Source organism: Podarcis bocagei (genome assembly GCF_964188305.1).
Source record: "Podarcis bocagei genome assembly, chromosome: 2".
In the NCBI taxonomy this organism is placed as follows: Eukaryota; Metazoa; Chordata; class Lepidosauria; order Squamata; family Lacertidae; genus Podarcis; species Podarcis bocagei.
This window is the reverse complement of record NC_138126.1, coordinates 37,777,199-37,798,601: the sequence shown is the minus strand read 5'-3', so window position 1 is coordinate 37,798,601 and position 21,403 is coordinate 37,777,199. Positions and strand designations below refer to the sequence as shown.

At 40.5% G+C, this 21,403-nt stretch overlaps 1 protein-coding gene across 8 annotated transcripts in view; it reads right to left on the bottom strand.

Annotated features, from left to right (window-relative positions):
- The window catches only part of LOC308581529 (contactin-6-like), a 210,434-nt gene that overhangs the window by 34,228 nt on the left and 154,803 nt on the right, over nt 1-21,403 (bottom strand). For all 8 annotated transcript variants that reach the window (XR_014005104.1, XM_081184028.1, XM_081184033.1 and 5 more), the window contains 2 exons: nt 19,500-19,629; nt 19,136-19,286 (listed from right to left, as the gene is read on the bottom strand). Coding sequence is in view for 7 of the 8 variants with exons in the window: in XM_081184028.1 (XP_081040154.1) it covers nt 19,136-19,286; nt 19,500-19,629 (281 nt within the window). In the remaining variant the exon portion in view is untranslated. The remainder of the gene's footprint in view (nt 1-19,135; nt 19,287-19,499; nt 19,630-21,403) is intronic.

The following is a 21,403-nucleotide window of genomic DNA, read 5'->3' as shown; positions in this document are numbered from 1 at the left end:
TGGCATGTGATCAGTTGCACAGAGCTCTCTAAGAAGAATACCATTTTATCTATTTCCAAAGGATGGAAGTCTAGTTCCAGCCAGCGGTGGAGCTTCATGCTCCGGCACCAGGGGGGTGGAGAGCAGGCGGGGGTGGGGCTGGCGCATGTCCTGGGGGTAGGGTGTACCACCCGCAAGGGTGTGGTACACATCCTAGGGGTGGTGCATGCCGCCTGCAGGGGCGTTGCACCCAGTGCGGGCAGGGGGGCAGCTGTGATGGCACCCCACTGGGATCGCATTGCCAGGGGTGGTGCGCTCCTCTCGCAATCCTCTTCCTCCACCAGTGCTTCCAGCCTGCATGTATGTGTTACTTGGGTACTGTAATGAAAGTTGGTTAAAGATCAAAGATCTCCAGATAATAGGGGAACCCTCTTTCAGGAATGTGTATTTCTCTGCTGGGTGAAGAAGCAGGCTTGGCTGTTCACAGCAGTCACTTGATCACGCAGGCCCAACTCACTTCAGTTTGCAGCCTATCATAGTGAGCAAAACCCACTAAGCCTTGTATGGTGGTCTTCTAGGTGTAGTTCCCGGCAGGCAGCAAACAGGTTTACTAAGGCCCTGGTGGAGCACTGTGTATGGCTGATGGGCTGCTTTTGGCCTAGTGGAATCACAAATGGTAAAGAGCTGTATTACCGTATGGTTATATTTCATAAATAAATAAATGGGACCCTCAGAACCATTACTTAGGGTGGCCACAAACACACCACACCAGAACAGGGAATGCATCCCTAAGCCAGAGGACAGAACAGGCCACAGGGCTGCTTTAGTTGAGATTCCTGCATTGAAAGGGAATTGGACTAGATAACTCTCACGGTCCCTTCCAATTCTATAACTATGTGATTTTTTAAAAAATTCATAGAATTTATATGCCGTTTGATTGAAAAACAACAACAGCAACCAACCCTGAAAGCGCTTTATATATGCGGATGCAGATTTAGAAAGAATTACTGTAAGTTAGGTATAAATCCAATACACAGAAATGCATTGTGGAGAAGACTCTGTGCCTTCTCAGTTTGCTTTCTATGTGCTAGCTATTGATGGGGCAACTCTGAGGAGGCTGCTGCTCTCCCTCCCTAGAATTCTTAGTCATTAAGCAAGGTTTGGACTGGACAACACTTGAAAAGAGGATGCCTTCGGATAGAGGAATGTCTTCCATGAAGCAGGACCAAGAATCAGCATATCAGATGGGAGATTAGTGACAAATTGTATGAGAAGCTGGAAAGGTAGACTTCACAATGCTATCAGCATGCTGGCATTTCCAGATAAGAATGTCTATGCTCTTCAAAGTAAAGTAATACTTTTTAATTGGCATCACTGAGCTCTGCATCAAGCCACCAAGATAAAGGTTTCTTTTCCCCCAAGTTTTTTGTGTGTGACATCCAGTGACTAAAATAGATAAAGAAAGGAGCTTTTCAAACACATTGTCTGAAAATCTTGTATGGTTACCCTTGTGGAGTTGTCTAGTGCTTAAATGCTTGAATTAAAAGAAGATAAACGATACATTATCATTGGAAAGAATCACAGATTCTTTCTCTCCCCCCCCCCTCTGAAGATGCCCTGTTTGGGATGCCATAATATATAAGGGTTGAACAAGGGGGAGGGACAGAATTATTAATATTCCATAAACTGCTACACACTGAGAGCAAACTAAAAGCTCAATGAATGTGCATATTGAGTGAATCTGTTATGGATAGAGTTTAGACTCTGCAGCCCTTAAAGAAAACAGTGGAGAAAAGGCATTTTAGGGACTTCCGGGTTAGCGCCTCCGGCAATGGCGGATTTCCTCTGACTGGGAGGAATCCGCTTCGTGGATATTAGGGTCTGGACCGCCACGGCGAGACGGAGACCCACCAAAAACCACAGGCGGGAGAAGCCTGTGGATGTGGGATTCAGCTGGCACCTTTTACACCTCCCTACTCGCAGGGAAACCTGGTTTCGGGGATCCAGAGCGACGTTGGGTGAGTGGCGCGGTGCTTCGAATCGACTGCTCTTTTCACGGAGTGAAGCCGGATTGCTGTTGCCGGAGAGCGCTGACTTTTTCCTGTGGACAATTGGACTTTAAACAACTACCCGTGAGTAGAACGGAAAATTGGACTATGAAACATCTTAATTTGGCACCGAAGCGGGAAGGTTCTAAACAGGAAGTCCGCCTTCCGCTTTTGTAAATAGATTGAAGCAAAGACATTGCAAGCTAAAGTCTGGAAAGTTTTGTAAAGGACTAAATCTCCATCGGCTAAAACTACTAAACCCCCCTTGGAAGCAGGAGAAGAGGGGGGAAATCTTAGATTGTTTAAGCCTGCAGGAGAGAGAGTAAAGAAAGATAAATTTTCACCGTCTTGAACCTGGGAACGGGGTGCCAGGAAGACAGACGTTTTGGGAAAGTTCATTGACTGTGAATAAAATGTTTCTTGACAGATAGTTAAAAAAGAGAAACATATTGATTCCAATGTTTCCTTTTGCATTTAAAAGGAACAAAATATTTGAAAAACGAAAGTAATTTTGTTGCTGGATCTGCTTTCAAAAGGACGGATACAAATAGAAAATGTTTTTCCCCTAGAGGGAGCTTTTGAAACTGTTGTTGGAGTCGATCTGGGGAATTCTCCAGCTGCAGAGATTAAAGATTGTGAGAACCAGACATTGAACTTGAACAAGAATGTGCGCAGAAGAAGCCTTAATGATTGCTTTTTGCAAGACAAGCGCTTTACTGGAACAGCTACATGAGAAGATGGATTTGATAACTGTTGCTGTTAATAATTTTGGACAAACAGTGAATACCTATATAGAAACCACTCAGGAACCGACCCAGAAATCCGCTTTGACAGGGCAAGTTGTGCAGAAGACAAAGGAGGAGGTTGTTGTTGAACCTCAAGTAATACAAGTGGAAAGAGCCGTGGCCTTGCAGGAACATAAGCTGTTGTTTTTGATGACTGAATCTGGAGAAAGTCAGATTTGGAGAGATGGAGTCTCGTTTGGTTTGGAGATGGGAAGTTGGATAGATCCCCCTATGCAGGGATGTTCTGGCTTCTGGGATCTGGTTTTGGGCCAGGGGGAGTCTGGAGTTGTGGGGGCCTTCAACTTTGGAGGGACTTTGAAACATGCCTTCAAATACCTTTTGGATTTTAGTGCTGACTATGGAGAATGGGCTGACCTGTTGAGAAGGGATAAAGACATTGTTAGGTTGGAGTTTCCCCGAGATCTACTCCTCAGCAATAAAGGAAGGAAATTAAGAACAAGATCAGCAGAAGACAAAGTAAAGTGCAGGTATAAATATGAAGAAGATCTGCAGAAGGAACATGGAAAAGAGTTAAGAGCCTCGGATAGAATATCACCAGGTTAATGGACTGGATGGAGTGGATGGAGGGGACTGGCAGAGCCCGAGACCAGGGGGAGGAGATGGTGGATGAAGATTGGAAGAGGGTTTAGGAATTCATTTAGAGAATTATTGTAAAATTAATGAGTGTTGGAAGAAATGTTGGAATGAAAATATTTGGCTTTAGTAAAAATGCTATGAGGAGTTATGTACAAATAAGTTTTAAGTTTTAGGGCTTTATATGGTAAGATAAGGTTAAAATAAATCAAGACAATTTAATGACAGAATATAGTGAAAGATGGAAAGGATTTGCTGAGATAATTAATAACTAGAATACAAAAAAGGGAGGTGCGGGGAGGTCAATGAAACAAGTTAACGAAGGACAAAGATTTGGGAATATTGGATTTGTATTTAATTTTTTGTTTGCTCTTGTTTTTGGTTTTGATGTGTTGTGTGTTTTGTTCTCTTTTTTATTTTTATTGACTTGTACTGTTTAATTCCTTTTTTCTTTTTCTTTTTCTTTTTTCTTTTTTTCTCTGTAATTTTGAATTCTCAATAAATATCATTTCTAAAAAAAAAGAGAGAGAAAAGGCATTTTAATAACAATGATAGGTAATGTGTGAGTGACAAGATGACATAGATAAAAGGAGGAACTAAACTGAGTACAAGTAAGTAAAACTGGGCCAAAACTAACAAAATGAATTTCAATAGGGACAAATGTAAGGTTCAACACTTAGGCATGAAGAATCAGCTGTACTAATATAATATGGGGTACAACAATTTAAGATGGATTTGAAAAGCTGGAATGTGTGTAGAGGAGGGCTACCAAGATGGAAAACCAAGCCTTACGAGGAATGGTGGAGGGAGTTGGGTATGTGTCACCTGGATAAGAGGGGACTGAGAGAAGATACAATAGCCATGTTCAAAAGGCTGTCACATGGAGGATGGAACAAGCTTGTTTTCTCCTTCTTCAGAGGGTAGGGCCTGAACCAATGGCTTTAAGTTATGAGAAATGAGATTCAGACTAAACATCAGGAAGAACTTTCTGACAGAAAGAGTTGTTCAGCAGTAGAATGGACTCCCTCAGAAGGCGGTGGACTCTCCTTCCTTGGAGGTTTTTAAGAAGAGGTTGGATAGCCATCGGTCACGTATGCTTTAGTTGATATTCTTGAATTGCAGGGGTTTGAAATAGATGAGCCTTGGGGTATTTTCCAATCCCAAGAAAGAAAAAAGATTGAAATATTGTGTAGTGTAGTAGTTAAGAATTTCGTGGAAGGGTTCAGGAGTCCAGAGTTCAAATCCTCACTCAGCTATGAAGCCCTGGGCCAGTCATCCACTGTCAGCCTAACCTAACTCACACAGTTGTGAGGCTAAAGTGGGGAGTGAGAGAACCATGGACACCACCCTGGGAATGTAAATAAATAAATAAGGTCCATTTGTGAGGTGGAAACAACAAATGTCCCTCAACTTAGAAATGACACCTGATGTTTAGAAAATAAGGTAGTTTAGTCTACTTCGGTGCTGTATAGAAGTGGGTGAATTATGCCAAGGAAGTGAAACAGACCAAGAAAGCAAAATACAAATATTCGTGGAGATATGCATGAAACATTAAAACATTTGAATTGTTGTTAGAATACAAAATAATCAGCTTGTTTTCCATCTTCTTCTTTTTTAGTTACAACATTTATATACTGCCTTTTCTAATGCATATTGCGTGGCATTTGCAATATCAGTTTAAAAGAGAGGGTTTGGTATCCAGTGATGACATCCTGTTTGTGCAACAGACATCTGTTCTACCAAATGGAGCTTCCCTTTTTTCTCCTCCATCCCCCAAGCCCCCTGTGTGCTTTCCCAGAATTGTTCAGGAGGGATGGGGAACCCTCTGGAGCAGAGTGGGGGGAGCACAGGGGGATGCAGGGTGGGGGGAGGAGAGGAAGAAGAAGTCCCATCCTGGGGGAACTTTTCCTATAAATACAAAGACAGAGAAGCACTAAGACGCTTAAAACCAACAGTGTGAGCTGCCTGACAAAACTGCCAGTGCTGAAAACGTGTACGAGAGATAAAAGTAAGGACAACCAGCCATTCTGTCCATCTTCTATCTCCATCAGCAGAGTATGTGACGAGTTCATACTATGGAGTTTATAGAAAGGCCAAAAGTCACAGAATAGACTGCTCAATAGAAGAACAAAAAGTGGCCGATGTGAAGAGCCTGCTGAGCAGGAAATTGGGGTGGGCCCTGATCCTGGGAAGGATAATGGTATGTGAGAGGATAAAAGAGCAAAGAAGTAAGTTAGAAGAGCAGTTCTTGTCTGCAAATCAGTGCAGAACTTGGGGGTCATATTCAGCCTGGGTCAACTTTGTAGGTCAAGTCAGACTGACTATTTTTCAAGGTGAAGCAACCTTATGAATGCTCCAGCATGCATTACTATCTTAAGTAATTGCTCCAACAAAAGTGATTTTTGTTTCTACACTTCTTTTTAATGTTTATCATTGTACATTGTGTTCAGTTTCTATGAAATAATAATAATGATCCTGATCTTCTGACCAGTTTCTTAGACTACTTTTCTCACAAATTTAAGCCACTTACACTACAATCCTACATACAGTAAAATGGGCATGAGGCCCACTGAGCTCAGTGGAGCGTGCATATTTGTTTGTTTGTTTGTTTTGTCAGCTACTTTATCTTGCCCTAGACAACCCAAAACAAACAATCACACATAGATCGTTTCCGAGCACAATTCAAAGTGTTGATGCTGACCTTTAAAGCCCTAAACGGCCTCGGTCCAGTATACCTGAAGGAGCGTCTCCACCTCCATCGTTCTACCCAGACACTGAGGTCCAGCACCGAGGGCCTTCTGGCGGTTCCCTCACTGCGAGAGGCCAAGTTACAGGGAACCAGGCAGAGGGCCTTCTCGGTAGTGGCGCCCTCCCTGTGGAACGCCCTCCCACCAGATGTCAAAGAGAACAACTACTACCAGACTTTTAGAAGACATCTGAAGGCAGCCCTGTTTAGGGAAGCTTTTAATGTTTGATGTATCACAGTATTTTAATATTCTTTTGGAAGCCGCCCAGAGTGGCTGGGGAAACCCAGCCAGATGGGCGGGGTATAAATAATAAATTATTATTATTATTATTATAGATACATTAAAACAAAGAGGAAAAATAAATACATATCCTACCCACTTCTAAAAGGCCACAGATAGTTAAAGGCCAATAGCTTGGTTATAGAGGAAACTTTTTGCTTGGCACCCATAGATACATAATGATGGCACCAGGCGAGCATCCCTGGGGAGAGCATCCACAAATGAGGGGCCACTACAGAAAAGGCTCGTTTTGTGTTGTCACCATTCGGACCTCTTTTGGAGGGGGCACGTGAAGAAGGGCCTCAGATGATGATCACAGGGGTCCAGGTTGGTTCATATGGGAGAGAGGCAGTCCTTGAGGTATTGTTGTCATGAACTTGCATTATTTAGGTGTATGGGCCACATCTGACCTGCCAATGTTTTTCTGGGATGGAGGGGAGCATTTTCAAGGAAAGCCTTGGTGGGTTGGTTATAGCCAGGTGTATTCCACTGTCACTTTGATCAGGTGTCAGTTAACTCTAGCTGGGGACAATTATTTGATAAAAAAAAACCCAACAGTTCTTATTTTGCAAAATATATATCCATACAAGACAAACATGTTGCTCACAAAAAGGACTTTAGAACGGCATTTTCAACCACAGCTTTTCTAACATAAATTCACTTTGGAACACTACATGGGAAGTTCTATGTTGAAGTCAAAGGTGCAAGATTTCATTATCAAGACATTCCGAACCATTCTGACAAATTTAATAGAGTTGAAAAGTCACCCTAATGAAAATTTTTCTTAATTTAGGAAGTCAGTCCCACTTAGAGATGGATTACTGATGCTGACTTATTCCCTGAACTTTAGCTTAGATTTTGTTTTTAACTATGCTCACTTTTACAAAGCCATGGCTCAGTGGATTATAATGACTCGGGCATTTAGGCATACAGTGGGCACTCATGTTTTAGGTTACCCTGCGCCCTTTGAGAGGTTGAGAAGATAAGTGTCTTGCTATGTTTAAAATCAACTGGTCCAGTTAGAGGTAGATCTATTATCTTTGCTCCTGAAATAAATGTTTAATAAATAAAAAAACACCGTGGTAGCAGTCAGAAGGAGTTCTAAAATTACTCCAGAATAAGGAGCTTTCTCTTTTTAAAATGTAAACATTGACAGTGAACCTGAGAATGGAAATACTGTGTTGCATGCTGCCATAATTAACCACCATGAACTCTGCAGTAGGCTGCACTTGCTGATGATTCACATTCTTCTGTGGATGCAAAATACAGCACTATTGAACACTCAGGCTCTTGCATGGAAAAGGCTTTTTATCGATTTTGTATATGACCAAATGTGTTCTTGTAGACCTACTGAGTTTTTGGTGAGCCCTGTATACTGATACAGTGGTACCTCGGGTTAAGAACTTAATTCGTTCCGGAGGTCTGTTCTTAACCTGAAACTGTTCTTAACCTGAGGTACCACTTTAGCTAATGGGGCCTCCCACTGCCACCGCGCCGCCACCACCGATTTCTGTTCTCATCCTGAAGCAAAGTTCTTAACCCGAGGTACTATTTCTGGGTTAGTGGAGTCTGTAACCTGAAGCGCCTGTAACCCGAGGTACCACTGTACACTATTGTTCTGTCTGCTTCTGCCGTTTATATTCATGCGAATATTTGCTTAGTTCCAAACTAGACCAAGACAGTATGTTATTTTAATAGCAGCTCCAATGGGGCTGCTGAGAAAGGTTGAGGTTTTTGGTCCATGAGGTTAAATCTCCCTCCATGCTACAGTCCAAATACGGGGGCAGGGGGGAATCTTACCCAAATAGGGGAACTGTGCAAGTACGCATTATTCTTAAAGCTTGGATCTGTAACAAACTCTCAACCAAGCCTATCTCATACTGTTGTTGTGAACATAAAAAGAACAGGGGGAAGAACACTGTATGCAATTCTGAATTCCCTGAGGGGAAGGGGAACATAAAAATATAAATAACACAAACAGTTTATATGTGATCTATGTTTGGAAGGCAAGAACGTGGTAGAGAAGAATATTTTCATGACTATCCTTATAACTGGACATCCCCCCCCCCAAAAAAAACAACAACACCTAAAAAGAAACGGGCTTAGGCTTTTGCATTTGAGGTTTAATTCATTTAGGGTCAAATATTAATTTTGAATCTGTGTTCTTGTTTAGGTTATATTGATGCACTTTGTTCCACTGGAGCCACTGAATTAAAGAATCTTTACTCTTTCAGACATTGCTGTTAGCTTATAGTAATGCAATATGGACTATGCAACACTACATCATGCTAGGTTGACAAACATTTTGGTTTTCGAACGCCGTAAACCCGGAAGTAAATGCTTCGGTTTTCAAACACGCCTCGGAAGTCAAACATGCCGTGTGGTTTCTACTGAGTGCAAGATCCTGAGGCCTAGCTGTTGGCTATTAAGTTTTTGGTTTTTGAACATTTCAGAACTTGAATGGTCTTCCGGAATGGGTTACGTTCAAAAACTGAGGTACCACTGTACTTTGGACAACTGGGTTCAGGGCCTACTTACATTATGAATTTACCACATGAGCTTAGTATGATAATGCATGTTTACACACGTTTTTTAAAAAATAAAAAATAAACTGTTTAATATTTTGCAGATAAAAATATACTATCGTTGATAGTACTGTGCATAAATGTATTTCTTTATTAGTAGAAACACTTCTCTTTTGACATTGCATTACCACATGGAAGAAATGTAGCATGACATTTCCCACTTCCCTTTCCTACAGTCACCTGCATATGTGTGTGTGTGAAGAGACACACTCTTTCGCTGTCTTTGACATAAGAGACCTTTGCTCGTACTATGCAGAAACACACCTCTGAAAAAGAACAACTGTGTTCATTTGGAAGAGTCACACACACATTTAAATGGAAGTGTGAAAGAAATCAAGCTGTGATCATATGTTCACATTTTAATTAAAAATGGGCCAAGCATCTCATCTGAACAAAATATTGTTAATGACCGATTCCCTTGATCTGCAGAAAATGAAAGCATTAGATCTGTTTAGTAAGGCTAATGGGAAATTCAAAAAATAGAAACTAATCAGCATGTGCTAATAGATTTTAAACAAAGAAGTTAGCTGGTATTATGCTTCTTCTACTCTGTTCTAAGCAGTGATACAAGTTTAATGTAGTCTGTATTATTATTATTATTATTTAAAAAAAACCTATAGAACTCCTCGTACAAAATTAATTCTTTAATAGCAAGAATGAAGAACCCGTGCAGCTCTCTTCAGGCCCAGCCAACATGGTCAGGGATGATGGGATTTGTAGTTCAACAATATTCAAAAGATCCCTATCCCTGCTATATAGAAAAATACTCCAGTGAATAAAAGCCCCCTGCCGTTAGGCAACCTAGTCTTGGCTCAGGGGCAGCTCAGAGCTCATCCAGTCACGACTGCAATAGGAATAGGAAACCCCAAACTCCAGTGTTTCCTACAGAAACCATGTCAATGATTAGACATCACATTCTGGGGCCTGGTTTTTCAGACTAGTACATTCTGGTGTCAAATACATATATGTATGCTCATCTGTGATATCCACATTGTTACCCATGTTAGCTGTTCTGAGAAGATAAACATTTATTAAGCAGGCATGTTACAAATAAGTTAAATAAATAAATAAATAAATAAATAAATAAATAAATAAATAATAAATACATACATACATACATAGATAGATAGATAGATAGATAGTCTGCTGCAAGATACACTGGTATTTTCCGAAGCCATTTGTAGTATGTGGAGCTGCCCTTAGATGGAAGAACTGGTCCTTAGATACAATAGTATGTTTTTTTTCCTGAATCAAACTGCAGTGTATACTTCTCTGAACAGAGGCCAAAGACTATACACAGCTTTCATTCACCTCTCTTATCTCGGTCATTCTACTGTTCATACCCCATTCAGTACATCTCATAAAAGAAAAGTCTACAAACAATTCACACAAAAGCATCTACTCTTACAGAAAAGAGTGAAAAGGAGAGTTTAACCGAATTATAGCTTCAGCCTATAGGCCAACTATGGAAAAAAATAAAGAGAAGAAAGCAAATACAAGGGTAGATTTCATTGTACTCAGTCCCTCCAGTTTTCTTTAGAGGAATATTAAAATCATTAAATGAATTTATTTGTGTGCTTCTGAACTGACAGCATAATTAGGTCAAGTGAATTAGGTCCGCCTAATGACGTATTTGTCAATAGTGCCGCTAGAATACATCTTAGACTCTTATGATTTTGATTATATTGTTGAGTTGGGGGGGGGAAAGACCCCCCCTGTAGTATCTACATTCAGTGAAGGGTTGAAATTTGAGCAAACTCCAATATTCATCCTAAATTGTTTAGCAGGGGCTGGGAATAATCCTGGCAAGCTTCCTCATGAGGCCAGCCAGACAATGGCTCTCTGGCGACTGTGTGGTTCAAGAAATAAAAGGCTGATAACAGCCTGGTTTGTTTGATAATTGTGTTGTTGTTTAGTCGTTTAGCTGTGTCCAACTCTTTGTGACCCCATGGACCAGAGCACGCCAGGCACTCCTGTCTTCCACTGCCTCCCACAGTTTGGTCAAATGCATGCTGGTAGCTTCGAGAACACTATCCAACCATCTCATCCTCTGTCGTCCCCTTCTCCTTGTGCCATCCATCTTTCCCAACATCAGGGGCTTTTCCATGGAGTCTTCTCTTCTCATGAGGTGGCCAAAGTATTGGAGTCTCAGCTTCACGATCTGTCCTTCTAGTGAGCACTCAGGGCTGATTTCCTGAAGAATGGATACATTTGATCTTCTTGCAGTCCATGGGACTCTCAAGAGTCTCTTCCAGCACCATAATTCAAAAGCATCAATTCTTCGGCAATCAGCCTTCTTTATGGTCCAGCTCTCACTTCCATACATCACTACTGGGAAAACCATAGCTTTTACTATACGGACCTTTGTTGGCAAGGTGATGTCTCTGCTTTTTAAGATGCTGTCTAGGTTTGTCATTGCTTTTCTCCCAAGAAGCAGGCGTCTTTTAATTTTGTGGCTGCTGTCACCATCTGCAGTGATCATGGAGCCCAAGAAAGCAAAATCTCTCACTGCCTCCATTTCTTCCCCTTCTATTTGCCAGGAGGTGATGGGACCAGTGGCCATGATCTTCGTTTTTTTTGATGTTGAGCTTCAGACCATATAGTAAGCCATCAGCAAAACACAAGACCCTCTGCCCAGTAGCTTTTGTGGTAGGATGCCTGATGCAAGTAACAGGGGACACTGTCTTTTGCAATGTGCTTGAGTTACAGAGGTTGCTACAGTGACCAGAGGTGGCAGGGGGATGTTGGAAGTGTAAAGGGCGGAGCTGTTTTTGGCAAGTGCTGCTGGGAAGGAGAAGGAAGAAGTGGGGAGGACTCCATGTGGGGACTGGTGGGCAATAGCCATGCTTGCCGGCTGGAGCAGGCTGTTAAAGAGAAACATGGGGATGGTGCTTAGGATGCCGATGAAGGACAAGCCCCTCTTGATGTAAATTCTGTCAACTCTCTCCATCTAATTTCCCCTTGTTTTCCCCAAAGGAAACAGAAACCCTGGTTAATGCCAAGACCCCTGGAATCTTGCATCGCATAGCAGATATTGGTGTGGCCTGTAACAATATGTTAATGATCTTTCTACTTGTCTGCATGTAATTTGTATGGCAATAATACCACAGTTTAATAAAACTCCATTTAACTATGTGTAAAAGAGTCTTCTCCCTATCTCAGAGCAGATTTTAATGAGCTTTGAAATCAGTTGCCACAATTTCACTGCCAATAAAATATATACTATTAAACCTGAGGTTAATTTGGATCAAAACAGAATTCCAAATTCCAGTTGAACAGGCTTATTAAAGACATTTGAGTAAATAAAATTATTAGCAACAATAAGTGAGAGAAAAAAATATTCCTGCTAATTAAAGAGGCAATTATATTCCATTTGTGTGTTTTTTTCTAAGCACACCTTGGGGTGTATAAACTAAAAATACAAATATTTGTCATTGGGGAAACACTGTGTAGATATGAAATGTGTCGTCCTTTGTGATTATCTCCTTCGCAATTCATTGAGAGGATTAAAGTGTGTGTGAGAGAGAGAGAGGAGGGGAAGTGTGGAAAGAGGGAGTTAGACAGAAACAGAAAGCACACCATGCAGATGGTGTTGTCTTAAAAATAAAAGCACACAACAAAACATAAATCCTGAAGTTTAAAAGTTGAAGGCAATGACTTCCTATATCCAGCTATTAAGATCCTGATTTAGATTCATGGAGCAGCATTCAAAGAACCACACAACTAGGGAAGCTCTGGGTTTGTGTTCAAACAGCAGCAATCTCATTCCACATAACAACTCAAAATTGAACCCAGGAAGCCTTTTAAAAGGGGTTTATTATGGGAGACTACTGTTCAATGGGGGGGGGGGATCTCACTGGCTGTACTCAAATTCTTAGGCACTCCTAAATTAAACTCTTTGGATCCCAATCATGATGCCCAGCTTCAAGATATGAATAAAACTACCCACTTAGTAATGTGCAGTGAAATATTAGGAGTCTTGAGCTCAAGTACATTTCTTTTATATTTTAAATCTCAGTTTACCTGTATATTTTATTGTACAAATTTTTAAAAAATCCACTAATCTCAGATAGTCACAACATCATTAGTTTCCAAGTCTAATATTGGTGCTGGTGTACTGAAATACCATTAATTGTGAGCCATGGTAAAAGACTCAAGTCTTCAATGAAACAATTAAGAGGTTTAAAGAGAATTCAAAGGGATTTTGATGACCCTTCTGCCTAGAGTGAATCATTCCCAATCTATCTTTATTTAGGAATATAGGAAGCAGATGCACATCAAGTCAGAACATTGATATATTTCGCTCCGTATTGTCTACGCCTATGAGCCATGGAATCCAGACAGAGGACTTTCCTAGCCTCCTTGGAGATGCTGAGAAGGGAACTTTTCACATCCAACATAAATAGCATGTGCTTCAGTACTGAGCTTTAACTCTTCTATAACAGTATCCTCAACAAGGGGGTAGGGTAAAAAACAACAAACAACCCAACTTTCTGGCTCATAAATTTCATAATTTTTTTGTGAAGAAACCTTGTATGTAAGAAGTTACTGCCATGAGCACATCACGGAAACATAAAGAACTGTGCCCATATTGTACACGCATGTCCTATAGTTCAATCCATTCCTACCTCAGAGCCATGTTACTTAAGCATCATGACTTCATGTGAAAGAGGCATCAAACGATTACTGGGGTGTGGGGCTGCACTCTTGGTCCCATCCATGGTCCTGGCCCCACCTCAGAAGCCACAAGTTTGTGTGGTCATCTGCAGTTGAAGAAGCCCATGTGCAAGGAGGGCAGGCATCTTCAAACCAGCCACCCATTCTAATGCATGGACATGTAGCAACATGCCCAACAGTTGGGCCAGGGCCCCAGGAACATGGCTCCACTTCCCACATTTTTCCTTTGTAGGTCAGTTTGAATTCAATACAGTCTGTAAAGGGAAATGTTTCATCTGACTTCATGATGATGTCATGTGACTGAGAGGTGGGCAGTCTTGTTCACCTTGCACATTGGCCCGCTGGGGATAAGTGATATTGTATATGGCTCTCTTAAGTCCTATGAGCTGCTTTCTCTGTGTGTAGGTACTAGACATGGACACACCCATTTTTCCTGTTTGATAAGTGTTTCACAGTTGTCAAATTAAATCTCATTCCATATTCTCCATGTATTGGGCAGTTAAATTATTTCAATAATAGGATTATATGACACTTATATCACAGTTAATGTACATTTATATGTATATATTTACATCTTTTTTGCATCTTGGTCTATCTGATTTCTGTCCTCCAACATCCTTTTCTGGCAACATCTTTAACTCCCTTGAATAATTGTCTGTGTCTTCTGATTGCTTTTCCTTCCTGGTCAGCCACGCTGCCTACTTTCTCTATGACTGCAACCCAATCACTGTTGCTGTAATCTAAGTTCCATAAAGACTATCTCTGCATATCTATGTACGTGAACTTATGAACACATAATTACATTAAAAAGAATTCTGTGCTGTGTAGACTCAGCAAAAACCTTTAGTGGGTAAAGAACAAGGGAAAGAATTCAGGTTAGTTTTGTTGTTGTAGTGGTTATCAAAAAAGGTTTATTTTTTTAACAATATATAGAAGTTATGTATGGGGGAATTTAACATTTTCTTTAATAATTTAGCTTGCTACTGTTACTTGCTGGCTGATGGAGCCTAATGTTTGAGCAAAATCTGTGCTGAACTTTCCAGAGGTGCCAATGGACCATGCAGAAGTCACAGCTCTGAGAAGGTGCAAGGGCACTCATTAAAAAAGTTTCGTACACTTTCACATCCAACAAAGGAAAACTATGAAAGTTTTGATAAATTGAGGCCAGCAAATTGTCACTTTCAGCTGAAAAGTTACAACAAAGGAAGAAATGAGAACTAAGAATGATAGGAAAGGGAGAAGTGCAGACCTTCACCTTTCTTATTGTTACCTTGAAGAAAGAAATGTTTTGTTCCTCTCCTATCAGAATTTCTCTGTTAATGTTCTTGTCCACCTTCTCACATTTTGATATTCAGACAAAAAATATGGAACTTTCCCTTAAGATCAGCCTCCATACCAGTGGACTTGAAAATGATCCAAATAACACAATTTTCATATAAAAAGGGGGGATATTAGAAATTACAGGCCACTTAGCTTAATATCTGTTTGGGTAAAATTTGTAGAAACCATTGTTAAAGACAGAATTACCAAGCATGTAGAAGAACAAGTCTTGCTGAAGAAGAACCAGCATGGTTGCTGCAATGGCTAGTCATGTCTAGCTAAACCTTTGGAGATCTTTGAGGGTTTTACTAAGCATATGGATAGGGAGGATCTAGTAGACACTGTGCATTTTGACTTTCAAATGCTTTCAATAATCTGTGTTTCCAAAGACTCAAGAGTAAGCTTAGCACTCAGGGGAGCAGTAACTTGTTAAAGACTGGGAAACAGTGAGTAAGTAGCAATACATTAACAGTTCTTACAATGACAGGATGTAAGAAGTGAAGTTCCCTAAGGAACAGTATTAAGACTTGTGCTTTTTAACTTGTCTATAAATGATCTGGATTTAATCAAGAATAATCACTATGTGACCAGGCTAATAGCTACAGCTGTAAATAACTATGTGTGTAATGATAGGGTACATCACATGGCACTATACATTAATACAAGTATTTGTACACAGGTCTGCTATTTTAATATAGAGCATATTAAAAAAAAATGCTACTGCATTTCACTTCAAGTAGAAAAAATATGGGCAAAACTGGAATTTAACAGAAGCAAAAGAAGTCAATAAGAATGTTGGAATTACTCAAATAAATTTTTCACAGCCTTGAAATTTTTAAACTCATGATCTTGAGAAGTGGAGAAGGAACTGATAGAGCAAAAGTGATGCTGCCTGTTAGTTCTACATAGTGTTAATGTGGTTTCAGCTGAAGTGAGAAGCAACAAGAAAAAGATATCCAAGCAATTCTGCTGAGTGCCCTGAAATTTTGCATGCATTTTCATATCTCAATAGATACTGCAAAATGTGATGACTGGAAGCATGAAGGGAAATCTATGCCTTTGATTTCTGTCACTTCACCCATTAGCCAGAAATAGAGTTGAAGTGATTAATTAAAGTTAGCAGCTAAGGAATCAATCTCATTGGTCCACTAAGTAATACAAGTACGTCATCAAGAGAAGAGATCAATTTTTATTTATTTTGCCTTTATGGTGAAACTGTCTTCGAAAGCTTGCGTTGTCCTGATAATCTTGCATTGTCTCAGCTCTAAAAGCCAAAGCCCACAGAGGTCTATTTAATAAAATGAAAATGAACATGAACTTTCTGGTTGATGAGGACGTAATACAATGTTTAGGTAGGAGGACAACTTGGGTGATGGGGGTGAGGAGGGAAAAAAGGGGCTGAGATTCAGAACAGAAGGCAGTTTAATGTTTCACATAAGAGAAAACTAGGATCTGAATGACCAGTATCAGATACCACTTAAAGAAGGTTGTAATAACTATGGTCTGGTTTGTATGACACTGTAAGCCAAAGAACAATCTTAAGGTGTGTTCTTGGATAGAATTTTTAGTTAGCAAGGGGCTAACTTAGTTAGTTAGAGCTTAACCAGCAGCCCAGATTCAGATGACATGCTAAGCCAAATGTTGGCTTAGCTCAGCATTGTGCAAGAGTAAAAAAGGCTGGGAAGCAGCAGCAAACAACTGTCCAGGAGTCTGCACATTCATGCTGTCTTGATAAGTCATAGTTTGGTATACTCCGTGGTATGAACCACTTCACTGTCTAAATCTGTTGCTTCAAAATGCAGAGCTACAACAACAAAACTGTTATTCACCTAGATTGCTAAAGTGCTCGTTTAAAAATTATTAATGCAAAATGATTTAAAATATTTCCAAGTATTGCCAAATTTACATTCCGCCTCCAATTCTACACCATTCTTATCTGTCTAAACAGAAAGCATAAGACAAACTGAAGCACTGGAATAGGCTAATGAACTGGGAATGAGAAAACACTTCTTGTTTAAAGCCTGCTCTGTGGACTTTTGTACATCTCCCCAAGACATATATGGCCTTTGTCTTTATTATATTCAATTCTATAATAGAGAGCATGACTTTACTGCGTAGGAGTATTTAATTTTCTAGCTGAGGTTCCACCTTAGCCCCACTGAAAGGCAACGGCAGTGGAAACAGTTGCACATGACACTGTACTGCCATGAGAACCTTCCCACATGAGTTTTACCACAACTGTATGATTAGAGTTTCTCTCTAAGGTCTCTCTAAAGTCATACCCATTTCTTAGTATGCACAACACCAGCTTGGATTGCTGCAAACTCTCTTACCTATTTTGAGATAGAAAAACTCGCCTCTGAGAAGTCTGTCAATCAAGCACATTCCCCACCAGGTTAAAATTAATTACAGAACCAGAACCAAAACCTCCCTTCAAAAGTAGAGCATCCAGCCCCTAGTTACGCCTCATTAATATCAAATGTGGAACTTCTTCAAGTTTTCAAAGAGAGTGAAGGAAAGGCTTGAGAGGCATCAAAACTAATCCCCCTATAAAATAGACTTTAAGCACTGCTGTTTTTCTAGAAAAACAGGTGCCTGAACTCATCATGAACTTCTCTCTTGTTCTCTCAGAATGGCAATAACACCCACCTGAGCTCCTGTGAGCAATGGCTGGAAAAAAGCCCTGGCTTGAGGTATGGTTAGGAGACCACCAACAACTTTCAGAACTACAGTGGTACCTCTGGTTATGTACTTAATTCATTCTGAAGGTCCGTTCTTAACCTGAAACTGTTCTCATCCTGAAGCAAAGTTCTTAACCCGAGGTACTATTTCTGGATTAGCGGAGTCTGTAACCTGAAGCGTATGTAATCCGAGGTACCACTGTATTTAAAACATGGGGTCATTTGGTGATACAAGAAGGTATGGATGAAAGTCTCCTGTGGTTCAAAATTAGGATTCAAGATTTTTTTGCTACTAACAATGCATATCATCAAACTAAATGAACCAAACAACAGAAGAATTGTCTGCTGAATACATTAGTAGAACATTTTAAATGCATGTGAAACTTTTCGGATAATAAAATATTTTGACTTAACATTATGCACCACTTTTAATATCCCATATAGGTCATCTGTTAGCAATCAATAGGTAGTCTTTATTTGTTAGTGTGTAATGCAGCAGTTACAACACCAGTTCAGTCACTTAGGTTTAGGTAAAGAGCTTCTACTGTTTGTCTTGTTTGACAATGTACCATGGAAGAAAAATAAAAGAGGTGACACACGCAATTTTCTCCTCCACATCCTCATGGGAGATGTACTTTTCTGCTGATGATGCTGGAGCTCCTGGCTCCTATTTGTGTTTAGTAGCGATCAAACTCAGAATTCAGAAGTTTTCCAAATCTGTATTTTCAACACATATCTGGCCCCTGTGGGTAATCTCCTCAGATACCAAAAGATGGACCATTAGGTAAAATTATCATTGTCCAGTTAAAGAGTGGGATTCAGGTTGAATAAACAATGACCTGATTTATTTAACCTAATATATTAAAAGGTGAAAATAATAGGCTTAAGTTTCCCTGTAAGACTGACAAACGTACAACTTAGAAAATATTTATGCCATTTTGGCATAAAAGCGGTGTACAGATTAATAAATAAAGACATAAAAGTTAGAATACTCTTGTACATGCAATAGCCAGATTACCTAGAGTCAACTTCAACCAGATTATCATTTTGTATCATTTAATTTATCTGATCCAGCAGCTCTACTTTATTTTGGCATGTTTCTTCAATCATCTCACCATTTTTGAAATGATTTTGCTTCTACTTTCCCGGGCTTCTCCTGCAGGAGAAAATAACAACCATTGGATACACCCAATGATCTTTAGACTTTTTTTCTATTAATGAACAGCAGCCCACTATGTCACATGGCATTGCTGTTGATACTTGAGGGGTTTGTGACATGACATGGATTTCAGCCGTTTGTTTTTTCAAAAAGAGTAAAAAAAAATCAATGAAATAGTGAAAGCTCCTTCCAGGTGCCCCAGTAGCTCCTTGGATTGTGCCAAGATTTGATAAACAGTGTTCCAGCATTAATCACTTAGAAATAAACAAAAAAGGGGTTACCTTTTGCTTTGCCGTAGTGTTTCAGTGCCTTTCTTCCAGCTAATGACAGCCTTGGGAGAGGCCTCTGGCTTGCATCCAATCGCAACTTGGCCTCCCACTTGGACAACTGACGTTCTTTTCACAGGATGTTTGGAAAAGTCAGGGGCTGAAACTACAAGTAAGTTAAATTGAAAAGTGGGTGTAGAAATATGTGGCAGAGCAGTTCAAAGAAAATGAACTAATGAGTTGTAATTCTTTAGCTTTGAAATGTATGGGTCTTTCCTCTTGGCTTGTCTCCTCCATGACTCCCTGCCCCCCTTTCATTCTCAGAACTTAGTTGTTTATAACATTCCAATCTTCCCATTTGAAGGAATAGTTAACTTACCTAATACTCTTAACTCGGCATTGGAATAGATGGAATCGTATTGGTTTTCTGCAACGCACTGATAGAAGCCAGAGTCTGAAATGTTCAGCATAGTTATAGTAAGAGTTCCATTTTCGATTTGAAATCTTTCCTAAAAAAAGAAGGAAGAAAGGAAGCCAATATTAATACCATGAAAACCATGTTTAAAATGTTTTTATTTTATTTAGTTTAAGGAGAAAGAGAAGTTGTCTCTGCTAGAGTGAAGAAAGAGCATGTGTGTGTACACAGCCTCTGTGTCAGGGTTGTCAAATTCAAATCCCTAGGGGCCACACCTGTAGTTCTGCCCTCTGACACATTAGGTTTACCTGAATCAGCCGCCAATACAATTCCAGTGCACCACCCTGTATTTCCGTCATAGATACCAGAAATTATTCCTTTTAACCTGGGTTCTAGATCAGCAGGAAGGCTGGGAGTATGATGACACTTTGTACAAGCGAACCCCTGACATGATTCAATATATTTTAGGAGTCGGCATGGGGTGTTGCAGGTTGTATTGGGGATCCTTTGAGGATCTGCTATATGTGGCCTGAGTTATGATAACTTTGTTATATGTGTTAAAAGACTTGCTGGCCAAAGAATGCAATAGCCTTTTGACTGCTGCTGATGCAGTAATCAGTTTTGTGTGTGAAAGTCTGGATGGGCACTCTGAACTTATCTGAATACAAGAGCTCCCACGTACATATGAGCAAGTGATATTTCCAACTGAATTGGGGACTGCGGAGTGTTCCAGTCAGAGGCATCGGTATTTCTGAATACCAGCTTCTGGAGGCTGCAGGAGGGCATAGGGGTCTTGTACTTGAATTCTGCTTTTAAACCAAACTATTAGCCATGCTTCTTTTAGAATACGCCATTCTATCTCCCATCTTCCTGGTTTTCTGTTTCATTCTTCTTTGTCAGTCAGTCAGAATTCTATAGTCCCTGAGCTCAAGCTCTGGTAGTTTTCCCACCCTAAATCAAGGGTGCTGATACCTGCCTCTTGGGCATGGGTGGTGCTGTTTGGCTACATCAGGTTTCACACTCGAGAAAATGTCTAACAAGACACCTCCTCTAGGTTACTGGGTGGAACTGTTTGGATGGCCATGATTGTGATTGGGCCAAGTCAGGTTGCTGGGGAGATTTTGATGTTACCATTTAGAGGGTTGGCCCAAAGGTTATATATTCTTGGCACACAATTGTTTCAGCCTCTATTGCTGCGTGATTTATTTAGGGGGTGGCTTGGGGACCCCAATACTCAAATAAGGACGAAACATATTTTCAATTCATTGTTTTGCATGAGACAACAGTTATGTTCACCCAATGCCACACACACACACACACACACACACCTGATCTCTCTGCACTCTACACAAGTAGTGTCTCAAAGCCAGTGAGCACCCTAATTCCACAGGCTCCAAATATAGGAATGTAGGGAATTATATCGAGTCAGATCATTGGCCCATCTAGCTCATTACTGTCTACACCAGGGTTTCCCAAACTTGGTTCTCCAGCTGTTTTTGGACTACAACTCCCATCACCCCTAGCTAGCAAGACCAGTGGTCAGGGATGATGGGAACTGTAGTCCAAAAACAGCTGGAGAGCCAAGTTTGGGAAGCACTGGTCTACACTGATAGGCAGCGGTTCTGCAGGATTCTAGGCAGGAGTCCCACACAACACTACCTAGAGATGGTAGGGATTGATCCTGGGACCTTCTGCATGCAAAGCAGATGCTCTATTGCTGAGTTACAGTCCTGTCTCTTTACTTGTGGAGATTGTATTCACCAAATATGCAGGCATTGGGGCCAAGGCCAGCGTCTCTCTCTCTCTCTCTCTCTCTCTCTCTCTCTCTCTCTCTCTCTCTCTCTCTCACACACACACACACACACACA